Source organism: Vulpes lagopus, chromosome 7, assembly GCF_018345385.1.
Source record: "Vulpes lagopus strain Blue_001 chromosome 7, ASM1834538v1, whole genome shotgun sequence".
In the NCBI taxonomy this organism is placed as follows: domain Eukaryota; kingdom Metazoa; phylum Chordata; class Mammalia; order Carnivora; family Canidae; genus Vulpes; species Vulpes lagopus.
Window position 1 is genome coordinate 10,781,887 of NC_054830.1, and position 14,092 is coordinate 10,795,978.

Genomic DNA, 14,092 nt, shown 5'->3' on the forward strand with positions numbered 1-14,092 from the left:
CTGCAGTTGTTTGCTGGGTTTATCAGCAAATGAGTGTATTTATTTAGGATGCTGAAAAGAAAAGTAAACCTTGCAATCAGAAGTGCAGTATCAATGTTGACAATTGGATCGTATTAATGGAAGCTTAGTTAAAAGGAATGGGGAGGCATAATATGCTTCCAGTAAAGGAGTGCAAGGATTTTTCTCGTTAACAGGAACCACAAATAGGATATTAGCTGTGGAGAGAGATACAGTGAAGTGAGGACATGTCCTTTTATTTTAAGACAGGGCATCTTAAACTATGCTTCTGCATAGATGAGAAAGATCCAGACCAAGCCATGATTGCAAATACATCCTTGCCATAGCGGTGTGTGAAACATACACACATTATCTTCTCTCATTCTGAGAACTCACATGAAAAAACTATATGAAATAGATAAAGTGGGTATGCTAATGACCTTTAGTTTGCATTATTTTAGAACTTGTGAGGCTGACTGTATTTGTGGGTTTGTTGGTCATTTGGTAGCTTCTTTTTTTTTATTTATTTTTTTTTTTACACAACTATGTGATTTATTTATATATTTGGTAGCTTCTTTTAAATTTTTTTCTATGCATGTCCTTTGTTTTTGGATAGTGTTATAACAGTGGGGTGTTTTTCTCTTTTTTTGTATATTTTTTTAAATTGGAGTTTGATTTGCCAACATATAATACCCAGTGCTCATCCCGTCAAGTGCCCCTCTCAGTGCCTGTCACCAAGTCACCCCATGGTTTTTTTTTTCTTTTTTAAAAATTTGATAATTGGGGTGCCTGGCTGACTTGGTCAATGAGGCATGCAACTCTAGATCTCAAGGTTGTGAGTTTGAGCCTCATGCAGTGTATAGAGATTGCTTTAAAATAAAATCTTTTTAAAAATAAATAAAATAAAACTGTGATCCATTATAACAAAGAATTGGAGTTTTTATACAAACTGTTGGCCATTTAGTTCTTTTATGTCTGTGTAAATGTATCTGTGGGGAATTTGTGAAAGGTTATGAATTTTGTGTGGTCAAATCTATTAGTCAGTGATATTGGGCTCTCTCTCAATTGCTGGATTTTTTGTTGTGGTAGTACAATTGACATATAACATCCCTATTAGTTTTGGATATAAAACATAATGATTCCATACTTGTATACATGACAAAATGATCACCACACTTGCCACCATGCGTTGTCACAAAGTCCTTACCTTATGATGAGATCTTTTAAGCTCTACTCTCTTGGTGACTTTCCAATCTATGATGCTATTATTCACTGTAATCACCACTCTGTACATTCTGTCTCTTGCGTTGCTTTGTCATTTTCTTTTTCTTACTAAGAGTCGAGCAGACACTTTAATATTCTTCATGTGTCAGTCTTTGCTATACATGAAAAAGAAATTGCTTCATCCTTAGCAGTGATAAATTACCCTTTACACATGTTTATGCCTTGTTTTCACATCTTGGTTATTCCTTAGTGTTTTTTGGACTTTTGTGATTGGATCTGTTTCTGGAGGTTGTGTCTGTATTTTTAATATCTATAGCTGCCTTCAGATAGTTTCCCCATCATTCCACGTTTCCTATTTCTGCCAACAAAATTACAGAGTACCCCCTTCACTGACAGATTAGAAGTTCCAGCCCCAATCTACATGGCAACTCTTCATTGGCTTTCTTAGCTGATGGGCATGAGAAAGAAATCTTACTTGTTTTTTCTAACTATCACCACCTTGAGAAAGATTCATATATTGGATCCCCATTCATTTGTCCATTATTATCGTTATTGTTGTCCATATATTTCATGCCCATTTCTCACAGCTACATTTCAAATTATTTTTACAAAATTGTTATTATTAAACCGATTTTTGATTTGGTATTACTGATCTTTAAAAAATGTTAAGTTGATAAAGTTAAATATGTCTTCCTTTTTGTTTCTGATTTTTTCACCTTAATAATGATGGTTTAGCCCACCTATAGATTTTTATGTACACTTTTTTATATGTTCATTTACAATATTTTATTTACTTTTACACTGGTATCTTTAATCCCTCTGATTTCCTTAAGAGTGAATAAGATAAGGAACCACCTCATTTCCTTCCAGACAGCCCTTTGTGCCCATTTTCATTCAACAATTCAGTCTTTTCTAATTGAAGTACAACCTTCTCATCTATCCATGTCTATTGTGACCTAATTCCTGACTCATTCAACAAATAATTACAGAACAATCAGTATGTGCCAGAAAGTTCTAGATACATTTTATGATATATTCTCTTATTTCGAGGTCTTCACTACTAATTGATGTTGATATTGTTGAGTGTGTGGTATGTCATGTTCAGTTTGTTTTTGACGTTCCCTTTAGTTTTAATATAGTTGTGTAAAATTACTGTAGTTAACAGGTTTATCTCCTTTGCCATTCTTATTGTTCTATAGCATCTCATTTTCTTAAGTGTGTTTATATAAAAGCACTTAAGACACATACTCCCATAGTTTGGGAAAAAAACAAAAGTGAACAATGCAGATGACATGTCTGCTCACTTGGTACTGCACGTAATGGCAAAGGCAGAGTGGCATAAAATAAATATGCATGTCATGTAAGGTCCCTATGGAAAAATCACACAGAGAAGCAATCTTGCATAAGAGGATAGATTGTCATGGTGAGTGCAGGAGGTAGAGAGCTGAATCTGGGGCAAAGACTGGAACCAAGACTTGTCAAAAAGATCAAACCTCAAAGAACAAGAATAACAAAGAAAAGATGTCACATAAGATAAATGAGGAAGTGGCTTGCTTCACCCCCCCCCACTAGACCATATAAACAGCAATTGGTCAAATAAATATGCACTGGACATGAGCAAAGCAATCCTTCTCCTCCATGATATTAAAATAGTTCACCTGCTGTTCTACTTTGTATATTTCCTATTGTTAAGTGTTAGTTTATATCTTTTGCTCATTTTTCTCTCATAGCATTCCATCTATAATGTGTTTCACACCATGAAAATATCACTACTTTGGCTTTTTCTCCTTATTACTTTTGCTGGGCATCAAGGGGATCTAAGGAGGTCAGAAGTGTCACCAGAACCAAAGATGCTTTTTCTTCCTCTTGGTCAGTTTCTCAGGGGCCACCTGCACTATTGGATCTGTCTTCCCTCTCATGTCCATGTCATTCCTCTCTTTTCTCTCTGTCTTTACTAAGAAGATTGCCCATGTTTCTTTAAGTTGGTATTAGGCATAAAAAGAGCATACCAATAGGCATCCTCAAGTTTATTTGCCCATAAGAATTTCTGGGTACCATTTCTGCATTCTTTAGGGAAAAGATAACAAAATCTGGCCAGATTGATGTGTATCAACTACTGGTCTATATAGTGTGGGTGGGGTTGGAAAAGTCATGGCAGTCAGTAGTACAGGAGGCCATAAGTGGGTCATGGTGTGTGTGTGTGTGTGTGTGTGTGTGTGTGTGTGTGTGTATTGATGGCAGTCCTCAGAGCATGATTACCAGGGCTCACATATTCTAGGCTGACTCTAATTGACAGAAGCCAGAACTCAACCAACAGTAGTTACTAACAGGGGTTTCCATTTCAACTCACAGGACATCTTTATAACAAAATTAAGAAAGTCCTGCAAAACTAATAAAATGAGGGATTCTGTGTGTCTTGAATTTTCAGCCATAGTGGATGGCTGCTTCTTTCCTCAACACACACTGCCACCACCTCTCATTACACTCCTTCTTGCTACTTCCCCTCGACACCCTGGCTTTCTTTTGAGCCTTGGTTTTCTGAATCAAGCAGCTTCCTCAGGACATTGGCCCTGGCTATTGCCCCTGCTGGGCACACACTTCCTGAGATAAATTCTACCCCCTTCCCTACCTCCCTCAAGGTCTTATTCACCCATCACCTTCTTTGCAGATCTTGTGTGAACATCCAGTAACAAGAAATGAAAGCTTGTTAACCCTCTCCTTTATGCCTGCTTTCCTTGTCTTCACAGCTCCTCTCATCATCTGACATTTAATTGTTTTTTGTATTTGCTTACAATCCACATCATAGGATTATAAGGACATTATTTATCAGCACCCTGTATATATTGTCTATACAGTGCCTGGAACATGGTCTATACTCAGTACATATTCCATAAAGGAATGAAAAATATTCTCAATAAAACAAGAGTGTATATATATATATATATATTTGAGGAAAGGACTGAGGTGGAAACAGAATTCCCGATGAGAAATGGTGCAAGGGATGGCCTAATGGAGACAAGACCACACACATATATTGAAATTAATTTCTTGACTCTAAAATATGGTCAAGTGGTAGCATTTATGCTAGGTTACTAACACTTGCTTGTGTGAAATTAGTCATTTATTTTTCTATATCCTGATAGTTACCTCCCACCCGTGGAGCCAGGGAACCTCACAGAAGTTTCAGAGTTTCTTCTTCTGGGATTTTCAGAGGGACCAGAACTGCAGCCTCTCATCTTTGGGTTTTTCCTCTCCATGTACCTGATCACTGTGTTTGGAAACCTGCTTCTCATCCTGGCTGTCAGCTCTGACTCCCACCTCCACACACCCATGTATTTCTTCCTCGCCAACCTGTCCTTTGTAGACATTTGTTTCACCTCCACCACCATCCCCAAGATGCTGATGAATATACAGACAGAGAGAAAAGTCATTACCTATGCAGATTGCATCACCCAAATGTATTTTTTCCTACTCTTTGCAGGATTGGACAACTACATCTTGACCGTGATGGCCTATGACCGATTTTTGGCCATCTGTCACCCCCTGCACTACACAGTCATCATGAATCCCCAGATCTGTGGACTGCTGGTTTTGGTATCTTGGATCATGAGTGTCTTGCATTCTTTGTTACAAACCTCAGTGGTGTTGCGGCTGTCCTTCTGTACAGAGGTGGAAATTCCCCACTTTTTCTGTGAAATTAAACAGTTGGTCCAACTTGCCTGTTCTGACACATTTCTTAATGACATGGTGATGTATTTTGGAGCTGGGCTGCTGGGTGGTGGTCCCCTTGCTGGGATCCTTTACTCTTATTCTAAGATCATTTCCTCCATATTTGGGATCTCATCAGCTCAGGGCAAGTATAAAGCATTTTCCACTTGCGCATCTCACCTCTCAGTTGTCTCCTTATTTTACTGTACAAGCCTAGGAGTGTACCTTAGTTCTGCTGCTCCCCAGATGTCACACTTGAGTGCAACAGCCTCAGTTTTGTACACAGTGGTCACACCCATGCTGAACCCCTTCATCTACAGCCTGAGAAATAACGGCATAAAGAGGGCTCTGAAAAGATTCTTTGGAAAACAAAGTATAAAAGGGCCCATTTTTCTGGGGCTGAAGAAATACACGTAATAGCAGGGACTCAAACCCTGAAAGCCAGTCATGGTAATTCTTTGATCAGATTATGGAAGTAGAATTTATTCCTTTCTTGATTTCCCGGAATGTCCCTTTCAGGGATATCAACTTCTCTGTACAACTTAAGTAACTGACTGTATTAACCTTTCTGCTCTCTGGTATCTCACAGTGTTTTCCTTAATTGTTTTCCTACACTCCCAATTTGTTTCCCAATTTTGGACAAAATATTTGAAATTCCCATTTATCCAAGAGATTCTACAGATTTTTTAAGAATAATTTCTTCTGAAATGAAATACATCATACTAAGGAAGCTTTCTTTTGTTTTCAAAAAAAAATCATCATGAGTAAAACTACTTTTATGAAAAAAAATCCACATTTGGCATGCAAATCCACTTATAATTTCATAAGAAAGGAAAGTCTGACACCTCAGGTAACCATTTTTCTGTCCATTATTCCTTTAAATATCTGTTCTTCCCTGAAAATGTAGACTTTAACATGTAGTGTGTTTTGTAACAAGTCATTGGGTTTTTTTTTTCCTTATTAGGATCCTGTTCTGTTATTCGGCTCAGTGACCACATTGCCTACCATGGTCACTGGCAAAACTGATAAGCAAATACATGTCTCCAGTTGTTTTCTACACAGAAAGACAAATTTCACTAAATAATTTGGCATAATATGGCCGTAGAGTCAGAGATGAAGCAAAATTTAAGTCAGACATTTATTAATGTGAAAACTAATGTTTTCATCCTGCACATCTCTTTAATGATAATGTAAAACTGGCATCCATGTGTAAGAGAGTCTACCATTAGGGTGAAGAAGTGTTTGCATAATTATGTTTTCTGTTTCCTCTTCCTGCTTCTGCCTAGAAATTTCCATGTCTCCTTACGAATATGATTCATTGGAGTATAATTGCATACAAATAAGCTGCACACCTTTAAAGTATACAATACTCCTGGCTCAGTCAGTTGAGCGTTCAACTTTTGCTTTGCTTTGTTTTATAATAAATTTATTTTTTATTGGTGTTCAATTTGCCAACGTACAGAATAACACCCAGTGTTCATCCGGTCAAGTGCCCCCCTCAGTGCCCATCACCCATTCACCCCCACCCCCGCCCTCCTCCCCTTCTACCACCCCTAGTTCATTTCCCAGAGTTAGGCATTCAACTTTTGATTTCATCTCAGCTCATCATCTCAGGGTCTTGGGACAGAGTTTCCTGTAGGGCTTACACTGAACAGGGAATCTGCTTGGAGGATTTCTTTCTCTCACCCTCCCTCTAAAATAAATAAATCTTTGAAAAAAATAAAATATACAGTTTGCTGAATTATGGGAAGGATACAAAAAATAATATGATAGGGGGCACACAGGACTCTTGTCTGCACTGTGAGGGGTGCACCTCCTACAACATAGAGCACAGAAGGAGGACACTCAGCCTCAGGGCCACTGTTCTCACTTCATCCTTGCCACCTGGGAGGCATCTCATAACCCACGTGAGTGCCAAGGAAGACCAAGAGATAGAACTGTAAGCATGACCTTCTGTTTATGCAGGAGATGAAAGATTCTGAGAATTAAGTCCAGTTGCATTTCAATACAGGAGAGATGAAAATGGTGATCCCACAGTCTTCTTAATAGAGATTTCCTGGAAAGAAGCATAGTCTCAAACACCTCCAATTATATCTGTGAACACTTTTTTTTAGCAACATCCACATCATCAGCTGTAAAGCAGAGCATATCAGCCAAGTCAGGAAGCAGGTGGGGTTAATCTTGAGATGCTGTGACCTACACATTATTTGAATATGCCAAGGATACTAAAGAGCAGTTCATGGAGAATCACCATCCCATTAATTCTACCACACTCATAACCAGTATCATCTCCACTGAAACTCCTAATACAGCCCCATCAAGTAAGAACATGGACAAAGACAAAACTTTCAAAAGCCCAGAAATGTAAGCTGGCAGATAAAGCAGATAGATCACAAAAGAGAACTTGCCCAGAGATGAGACTGGGTTGACGTGGTGAACCATTTAAGCAAAACTGGCTCTAAAGAGACACCTAACTCTGAGAAATGAACAAGGGGTAGTGGAAGGGGGAGTGGGCGGGGGTTTGGGGTGACTGGGTGATGGGCAATGAGGGGAGCACTTGGCAGGATGAGCACTGGGTGTTATGCTTATACGTTGGCAAATTGAACTCCAATAAAAATTTTTTAATTTAAACTGGATCTAAAGGTGATGACTAGTGCTTGGAACTGAACACAGGTGAAGAGCAGCCTTTAAACAGTAAACTGGTGTCAAAATCCTTCATTCCTCTTTTTTTCTGGAATTAAGACACCTTTTTGTATAACGTATTTTGTGTATGGTTCTTATGTTTAAAAAAATGTTTTAAGCTGGAAGTTCATAAAGGGATCTGGTTGTATTAAATTATTTTCACAAACTTGCCTTAAAAGGTGAAATGTTAAAAGAAAATAAACATACTACGTGGCTCCATTTGTGTAGAGTTCAAAAAAAGGTTGCAGTAAGTTTTAACTCTGTTATAGTATTGTTAAAATGTGATCACCCTGAGCCTCAATTTCCTTATTTCTGAAGGTGATGTGGGGGAATGAACCCTAACTCAAGAAAGACGTTGTAAGGAATAAATGAAACATGTAGAAGCACTTTGTTGAGTCCAAAGAAAATGTTCAAGGTTAGGAATGTGAGTATGTATATGTGTGTGTATATTTGTATACACCTTTTTCTCAAATAAACACATTCACACACATTTATGTAGACACACAGAGACTTATTTAAATCCCGTCTATTGTGTTGCAAAGAAACCTGAAAGTTGGAGGGGACACAAATGAATAAAAACTTTAATGAACATAAAAACAGAGTGTTGAGGGCAGTCGGAGTGGCTCAGCAGTTTAGCACCACCTTCAGCCCAGGACAGGTCCTGGAGACCCGGGATCAAGACCCCTTCTCACTCTGCCTCTCTCTCTCTTTCTCTCTCTCTCTCTCATGAATAAATGAATAAAATCTTTTAAAAAAATAGAGTGTTGAATTTTGACACAAAGAATTTCTTGGCTGAGTTGGTTCTTTGAAAGAATTAATAAGATAGATAAACCATTAGCAAGACTTAATAAATAGAGAAAACACTCAAATTAATAAAATCATGAATGAGAAAGGAGAGATCACCACCAATACCAATGAAGACAAACTATTTTAAAAACTTACTATGAACAGCTATACGCCAATAAATTAGGCAACCTAGAAGAAATGGACGCATTTCTGGAAAGCCACAAACTACCAAAACTGGAACAGGAAGAAATAGAAAACCTGAACAGGCCAAACGAGGGAGGAAATTGAAGCAGTAATCAAAAACGTCCCAAGACACAAAAGTCCAGGGCCAGATGGCTTCCCAGGGGAATTCTTTTTCTTTTTTTTTTTTCAAATTTTATTTTTTTTAATGATAAATTTATTTTTTATTGGTGTTCAATTTGCCAACATACAGAATAACACCCAGTGCTCATCCCGTCAAGTGCCCACCTCAGTGCCCATCACCCTTTCTTCCCCACCCCCCGCCCTCCTCCCCTTCCACCACCCCTAGTTTGTTTCCCAGAGTTAGGAGTCTTTATGCTCTGTCTCCCTTTCTGATGTTTCCCACACATTTCTTCTCCCTTCCCTTATATTCCCTTTCACTATTATTTATATTCCCCAAATGAATGAGAACATACCCTGTTTGTCCTTCATCGACTGACTTACTTCACTCAGCATAATACCCTCCAGTTCCATCCACATTGAAGCAAATGGTGGGTATTTGTCATTTCTAATGGCTGAGTAATATTCCTTTGTATGCATAAACCACATCTTCTTTATCCATTCATCTTTCGATGGACACCGAGGCTCCTTCCACAGTTTGGCTATTGTGGACATTGCTGCTATAAACATCGGGGTGCATGTGTCTCGGCGTTTCATTGCATCTGAATCTTTGGGGTAAATCCCTAACATTGCAATTGCTGGGTTGTAGGGCAGAGCTATTTTTAACTCTTTGAGGAACCTCCACGCAGTTTTCCAGAGTGGCTGCACCAGTTCACATTCCCACCAACAGTGTAAGAGGGTTCCCTTTTCTCCGCATCCTCTCCAACATTTGTGGCTTCCTGCCTTGTTAATTTTCCCCATTCTCACTGGTGTGAGGTGTTAACTCATCGTGGTTTTGATTTGTATTTCCCTGATGGCAAGTGATTTTCTCATGTGCATGTTGGCCATGTCTATGTCTTCCTCTGTGAGATTTCTTTTCATGTCTTTTTCCAGGGGAATTCTATAAAACGTTTAAAGAAGAAACCATACCTATTCTACTAAAGCTGTTCGGAAAGATAAAAAAAGAAGGAATACTTCCAAACTCATTCTATGAGGCCAGCTTCACCTTAATTCCAAAACCAGACAAAGACCCCACTAAAAAGGAGAATTATAGACCAATATCCCTGATGAACATGGATGCAAAAATTCTCAACAAGACACTAGTCAATAGGATCCGACAGTACATTAAGAAGATTATTCACCATGACCAAGTGGGATTTATCCCCAGGATGCAAGGATAGTTCAACACTTGTAAAGCAATCAATGTGATAGATCATATCAGCAAGAGAAAAAAAAGAACCATATGAGCCTCTCAATAGATGCAGAGAACGCATTTGACAAAATATAGCATCCATTCCTGATCAAAACTCTTGACAGTGTAGGGATAAAGGGAACATTCCTCAGAATCTTCAAAGCCATCTACAAAAAAGCCCACAGCAAATATCATTCTCAATGGGGAAGCACTGGGAGCCTTTCCCCTAAGATCAGGAACAAGACAGGGATGTCCACTGTCACCACTGCTATTCAACATAGTACTAGAAGTCTTAGCCTCAGCAATCAGAGGGGAAAAAAAGAAATAAAAGGCATTCAAATTGGCAAAGGAGAAGTCAAACTCTCCCTCTTCACAGATGACATGATACTGCACATAGAAAACCCAAAAGACTCCACCCCAAGATTGCTGGAACTCATACAGCAATTTGGCAGTGTTGCAGGATACAAAATCAATGCCCAGAAGTCAATGGCATTTCTATCCACTCACAATGAGACGGAAGAAAGAAAAATTCATGAGTCAATCCCATTTACAATTGCACTGAAAAGCATAAGATACCTAGGAATAAACCTAACCAAAGAGGTAAAGGATCTATACCCGAAAAACTACAGAACACTTCTGAAAGAAATTGAGAAAGACACAAAGAGATGGAAAAACATTCCATTCTCATGGATTGGGAGAATTAACATTGTGAAAATGTTAATGTTACCCAGGGCAATTTACACTTTTAAATCAATCCCTATCACAAAAGACATGAACAGAGGAAGACATGTCACAGAGGAAGACATAGACATGGCCAACAAGCACATGAGAAAAATGCTCCGCATCACTTGCCATCAAGGAAATACAAATCAAAACCACAATGAAATACCACCTCACACCAGTGAGAATGGGGAAATTTAACAAGGCAGAAAATCACAAATGTTGGAGAGGAATGTCGAGAAACAGGTACCCTCCTGCACTGTTGGTGGGAATGTGAACTGGTGCAGCCACTCTGGAAAACTGTGTGAAGATTCCTCAAAGAGTGAAAAATAGATCTGCCCTATGACCCAGCAATTGCCCTGTTAGGTATTTACCCCAAAGATACAGATGCAGTGAAACGCCGGGACACCTGCACCCCGATGTTTATAGCAACAATGTCCACAATAGCCAAACTGTGGAAGGAGCCTCAGTGTCCATCGAAAGATGAATGGATAAAGAGGATGTGGTTTATGTATACAATGGAATATTACTCAGCCATTAGAAACAACAAATACCCACCATTTGCTTTGACATGGAGGGACCTAGAGGGTATTATGCTGAGTGAAATAAGTCAATCGGAAAAGCACAAACATTATATGGTCTCATTCATTAAGGGAATATAAAAATTAGTGAAGGGGAATAAAGGGAAAGGAGAGAAAATGAGTGAAAATATCAGTGAGGGTGACAAAACATGAGAGACACCGAACTCTGAGAAATGAACAATGGGTAGTGGAAGAGGAGGTGGGTGGGGCCCTGAGGTGACTGGGTAATGGGCACTGAGGGGGGCACCTGGCGGGATGAGCACTGGGTGATATGCTATATGTTGGCAAATTGAACTCCGATAATTTTTTTTTTTAATTCAGAAGAAAAAATACATAAATAAATAAATAAAATCTTTTTTTGAAAAAGTTTTTTTTTTACTTCTACTTTCAGCAGTGGAACACAGTGACTGAGTTTATGACATAGGGATGTTATGGAAATTCTACTCCACAGGGACAGGCTTTCTTCCACATGTAAATATAGCCTCCTTATCTTGTCTGTAGAATACCATTCCTAGTCTAAGAAAAGATTTTCTTTCCAGATACCTCATAGAGACCAGGGACTTCATATCTAACTTACTGGTTGATGGAGCTAAGAACTATTGAAATAATAAATAAATAAATAAATAAATAAATAAATAAATAAATAAACTGTTGTATCACTGATGCTACCTACATGATATTCTTATGTAGATACTCTTTCCTGTTGATTGATCTTCCCAGTGACATATACATAAACATTTCATTTTCATCCTGGTACTGTGGGTTTGTTTGTTTTTTTAATGGGGAAATTTGAAATTCAAATAGAAGACAGAGACATAGGAATATTTTTTCTTCTTCTTTCCAGTTTTATTGAAATGAAATCAACATATAAAATTATAACCGATGATTTCATATACCTATACTTGTGAAGTGATCACCACCATAGGTTAGTGAATACATCCATTACTTCACGTAGTTACCATTTCTTTTTTGTGTAAGAACATTTACTCTGTACTCTGTTAGCAACATGCAAGTATACAACACAATATATTTGACTTATCAAAATGACCATGTTGTAATGATGTTCCCAATATACATTCATCTTATAACTGAAGGTTTGTAGGATTTCACCAGCATCTTTTCATTTCCCCAAACCCAAGCCACAGGCAAACATCAACCTACCCTCTATTTCTGTGAGTTCAGGTTCTTGTATTTACATATAAGTTAAACCATGCATGATTCATCTTTCTTTCTCTGATTAATTCACTCGGTATAATGCCCTTGGAGTCCATTCATGTTTTAGAAAGGAAAAGAAAAGATGTCTTCCTTTTTTATTTGTTGAATTCCACTCTATGAATATGCCATTATTATTAATTCATCTGACAATGTTTCCTTGTCTTGGCTATTGTAAATAATGCTGCAATGAATGTAAGAGTACACATACCTGAGATATTCACAACTACCTTGGAATTAAACCACCCAATCATGAACAGTCAGTGGGTGAAAGAAGAAACCAAAAAGGAAATTTGAAAGTCTTCAGTTAAATGAAGATGGAAATACGGCCTATCAAAACTTATGGGATGTTGCAAAAGCAGCTCTAAGAGGCAAGTTTATAGTAATAAATGCCTACATTAAGAAAAACAAATGAGGCTAAGTAAATAACCTCACTTTATGATTTAAAGACCTACAAAGAGAAGAATAAACTGAGGCCAAAGCAGGAGAGGAAAAGAAATAAATATCAGAGCAAACATAAATGATATATGGACCAGAAAAACAATAGAAAAGATTAACAAAGCTAGGAGCCAATTATCTGAAAAGCTAAGCAAAATTAACAAACCTTGAGTAAACCAAAGAAAAGGGGTGGGGGAGAAGATCCAAATAAATGAAATCAGTAGCAGGACACCTGGGTGGCTTAGTTGGAAAAGCATCTGACTCTTGGTTTCAGCTCAGGTCATGATCTCAGGGCCCCGTTTAGGCTCCGTGCTCACTGCAGAGTCAGCTTGTCTTTCTCCTTCAGCACCTTCCCCCTTCTCTCTCTCTGCCTCTCACTCATTCTCTCTCTTTCTCCTAAATAAATAAATACATAAATAAATAAATAACTTTTTCAAAAAATTGTTAAAATAAAAAATTAAAATGCAGGAAACATATACCTTATGACAAATATCATAGAAAGACAAGAATCCTAGGAGAGCACTATGACCAATATCCCTCCAACAAGTTGGACATGGATAAATCCTTATAAACTTATAAACCACCAGGCCTAAATCAAGAAGAAACATAAATATGAACAAACCAATGATGACTAAGGCCATTAAGACAGCAATCAAAAGTCTCCCATCAAAGTAAACCCCAGGACCAGAGAACTTCCCAGGTGAACTCTACTAAACTTTTAAGAAGAATTAATAAAAATCCTTCTCAAACTCTTCCAGAAATATACAGAGGGGGCCATATTTTCAGCCTCATTTTACAAGGCCAGCATTACACTGATAGCACAGTCAGAAAAGGTCAGTACAAATATCCAATATCCCTGATGAATATAGACACAATGTTTTTCAATAAGCTATTAGCTAGCTGAATGACACAGCACACTGAAGGGATTATATGCCATGATCAGGTGCAATTTATCCCTGAGATCTGAGGATGGCTCAGCATAAACAAATCAATAAATGTGATACAACCCATTAAGAGAACAAAATATAACAATATTATGATCATCTCAATAGATACAGAAAAAACTTTTGACAAAACACAATATACTTTCATGATAAACAAACAACAACAATCAACAACAACAACAACAAACCTTCAACAAACTGATTGTAAAAGGAATATACCTCAACTTAAAAGAGGACTATACATGTCAAACTCACAATAGAAAGGTTAG

At 37.9% G+C, this 14,092-nt stretch overlaps 1 protein-coding gene and 1 pseudogene across 1 annotated transcript; both read left to right on the forward strand.

Annotated features, from left to right (window-relative positions):
• The first annotated feature begins 4,383 nt into the window (after window positions 1–4,383).
• Window positions 4,384–6,009, forward strand: LOC121495320 (olfactory receptor-like protein OLF4). Its single transcript, XM_041762603.1, has 2 exons — window positions 4,384–5,285; window positions 5,976–6,009. Exons 1-2 carry the CDS (start codon window positions 4,477–4,479, stop codon window positions 6,007–6,009), a joined length of 843 nt encoding a protein of 280 aa, XP_041618537.1. The 5' UTR covers window positions 4,384–4,476.
• Window positions 6,010–6,695: 686 nt separating this feature from the next.
• Window positions 6,696–7,416, forward strand: LOC121495085 (annotated as a pseudogene).
• The last annotated feature ends 6,676 nt before the right edge of the window (window positions 7,417–14,092 follow it).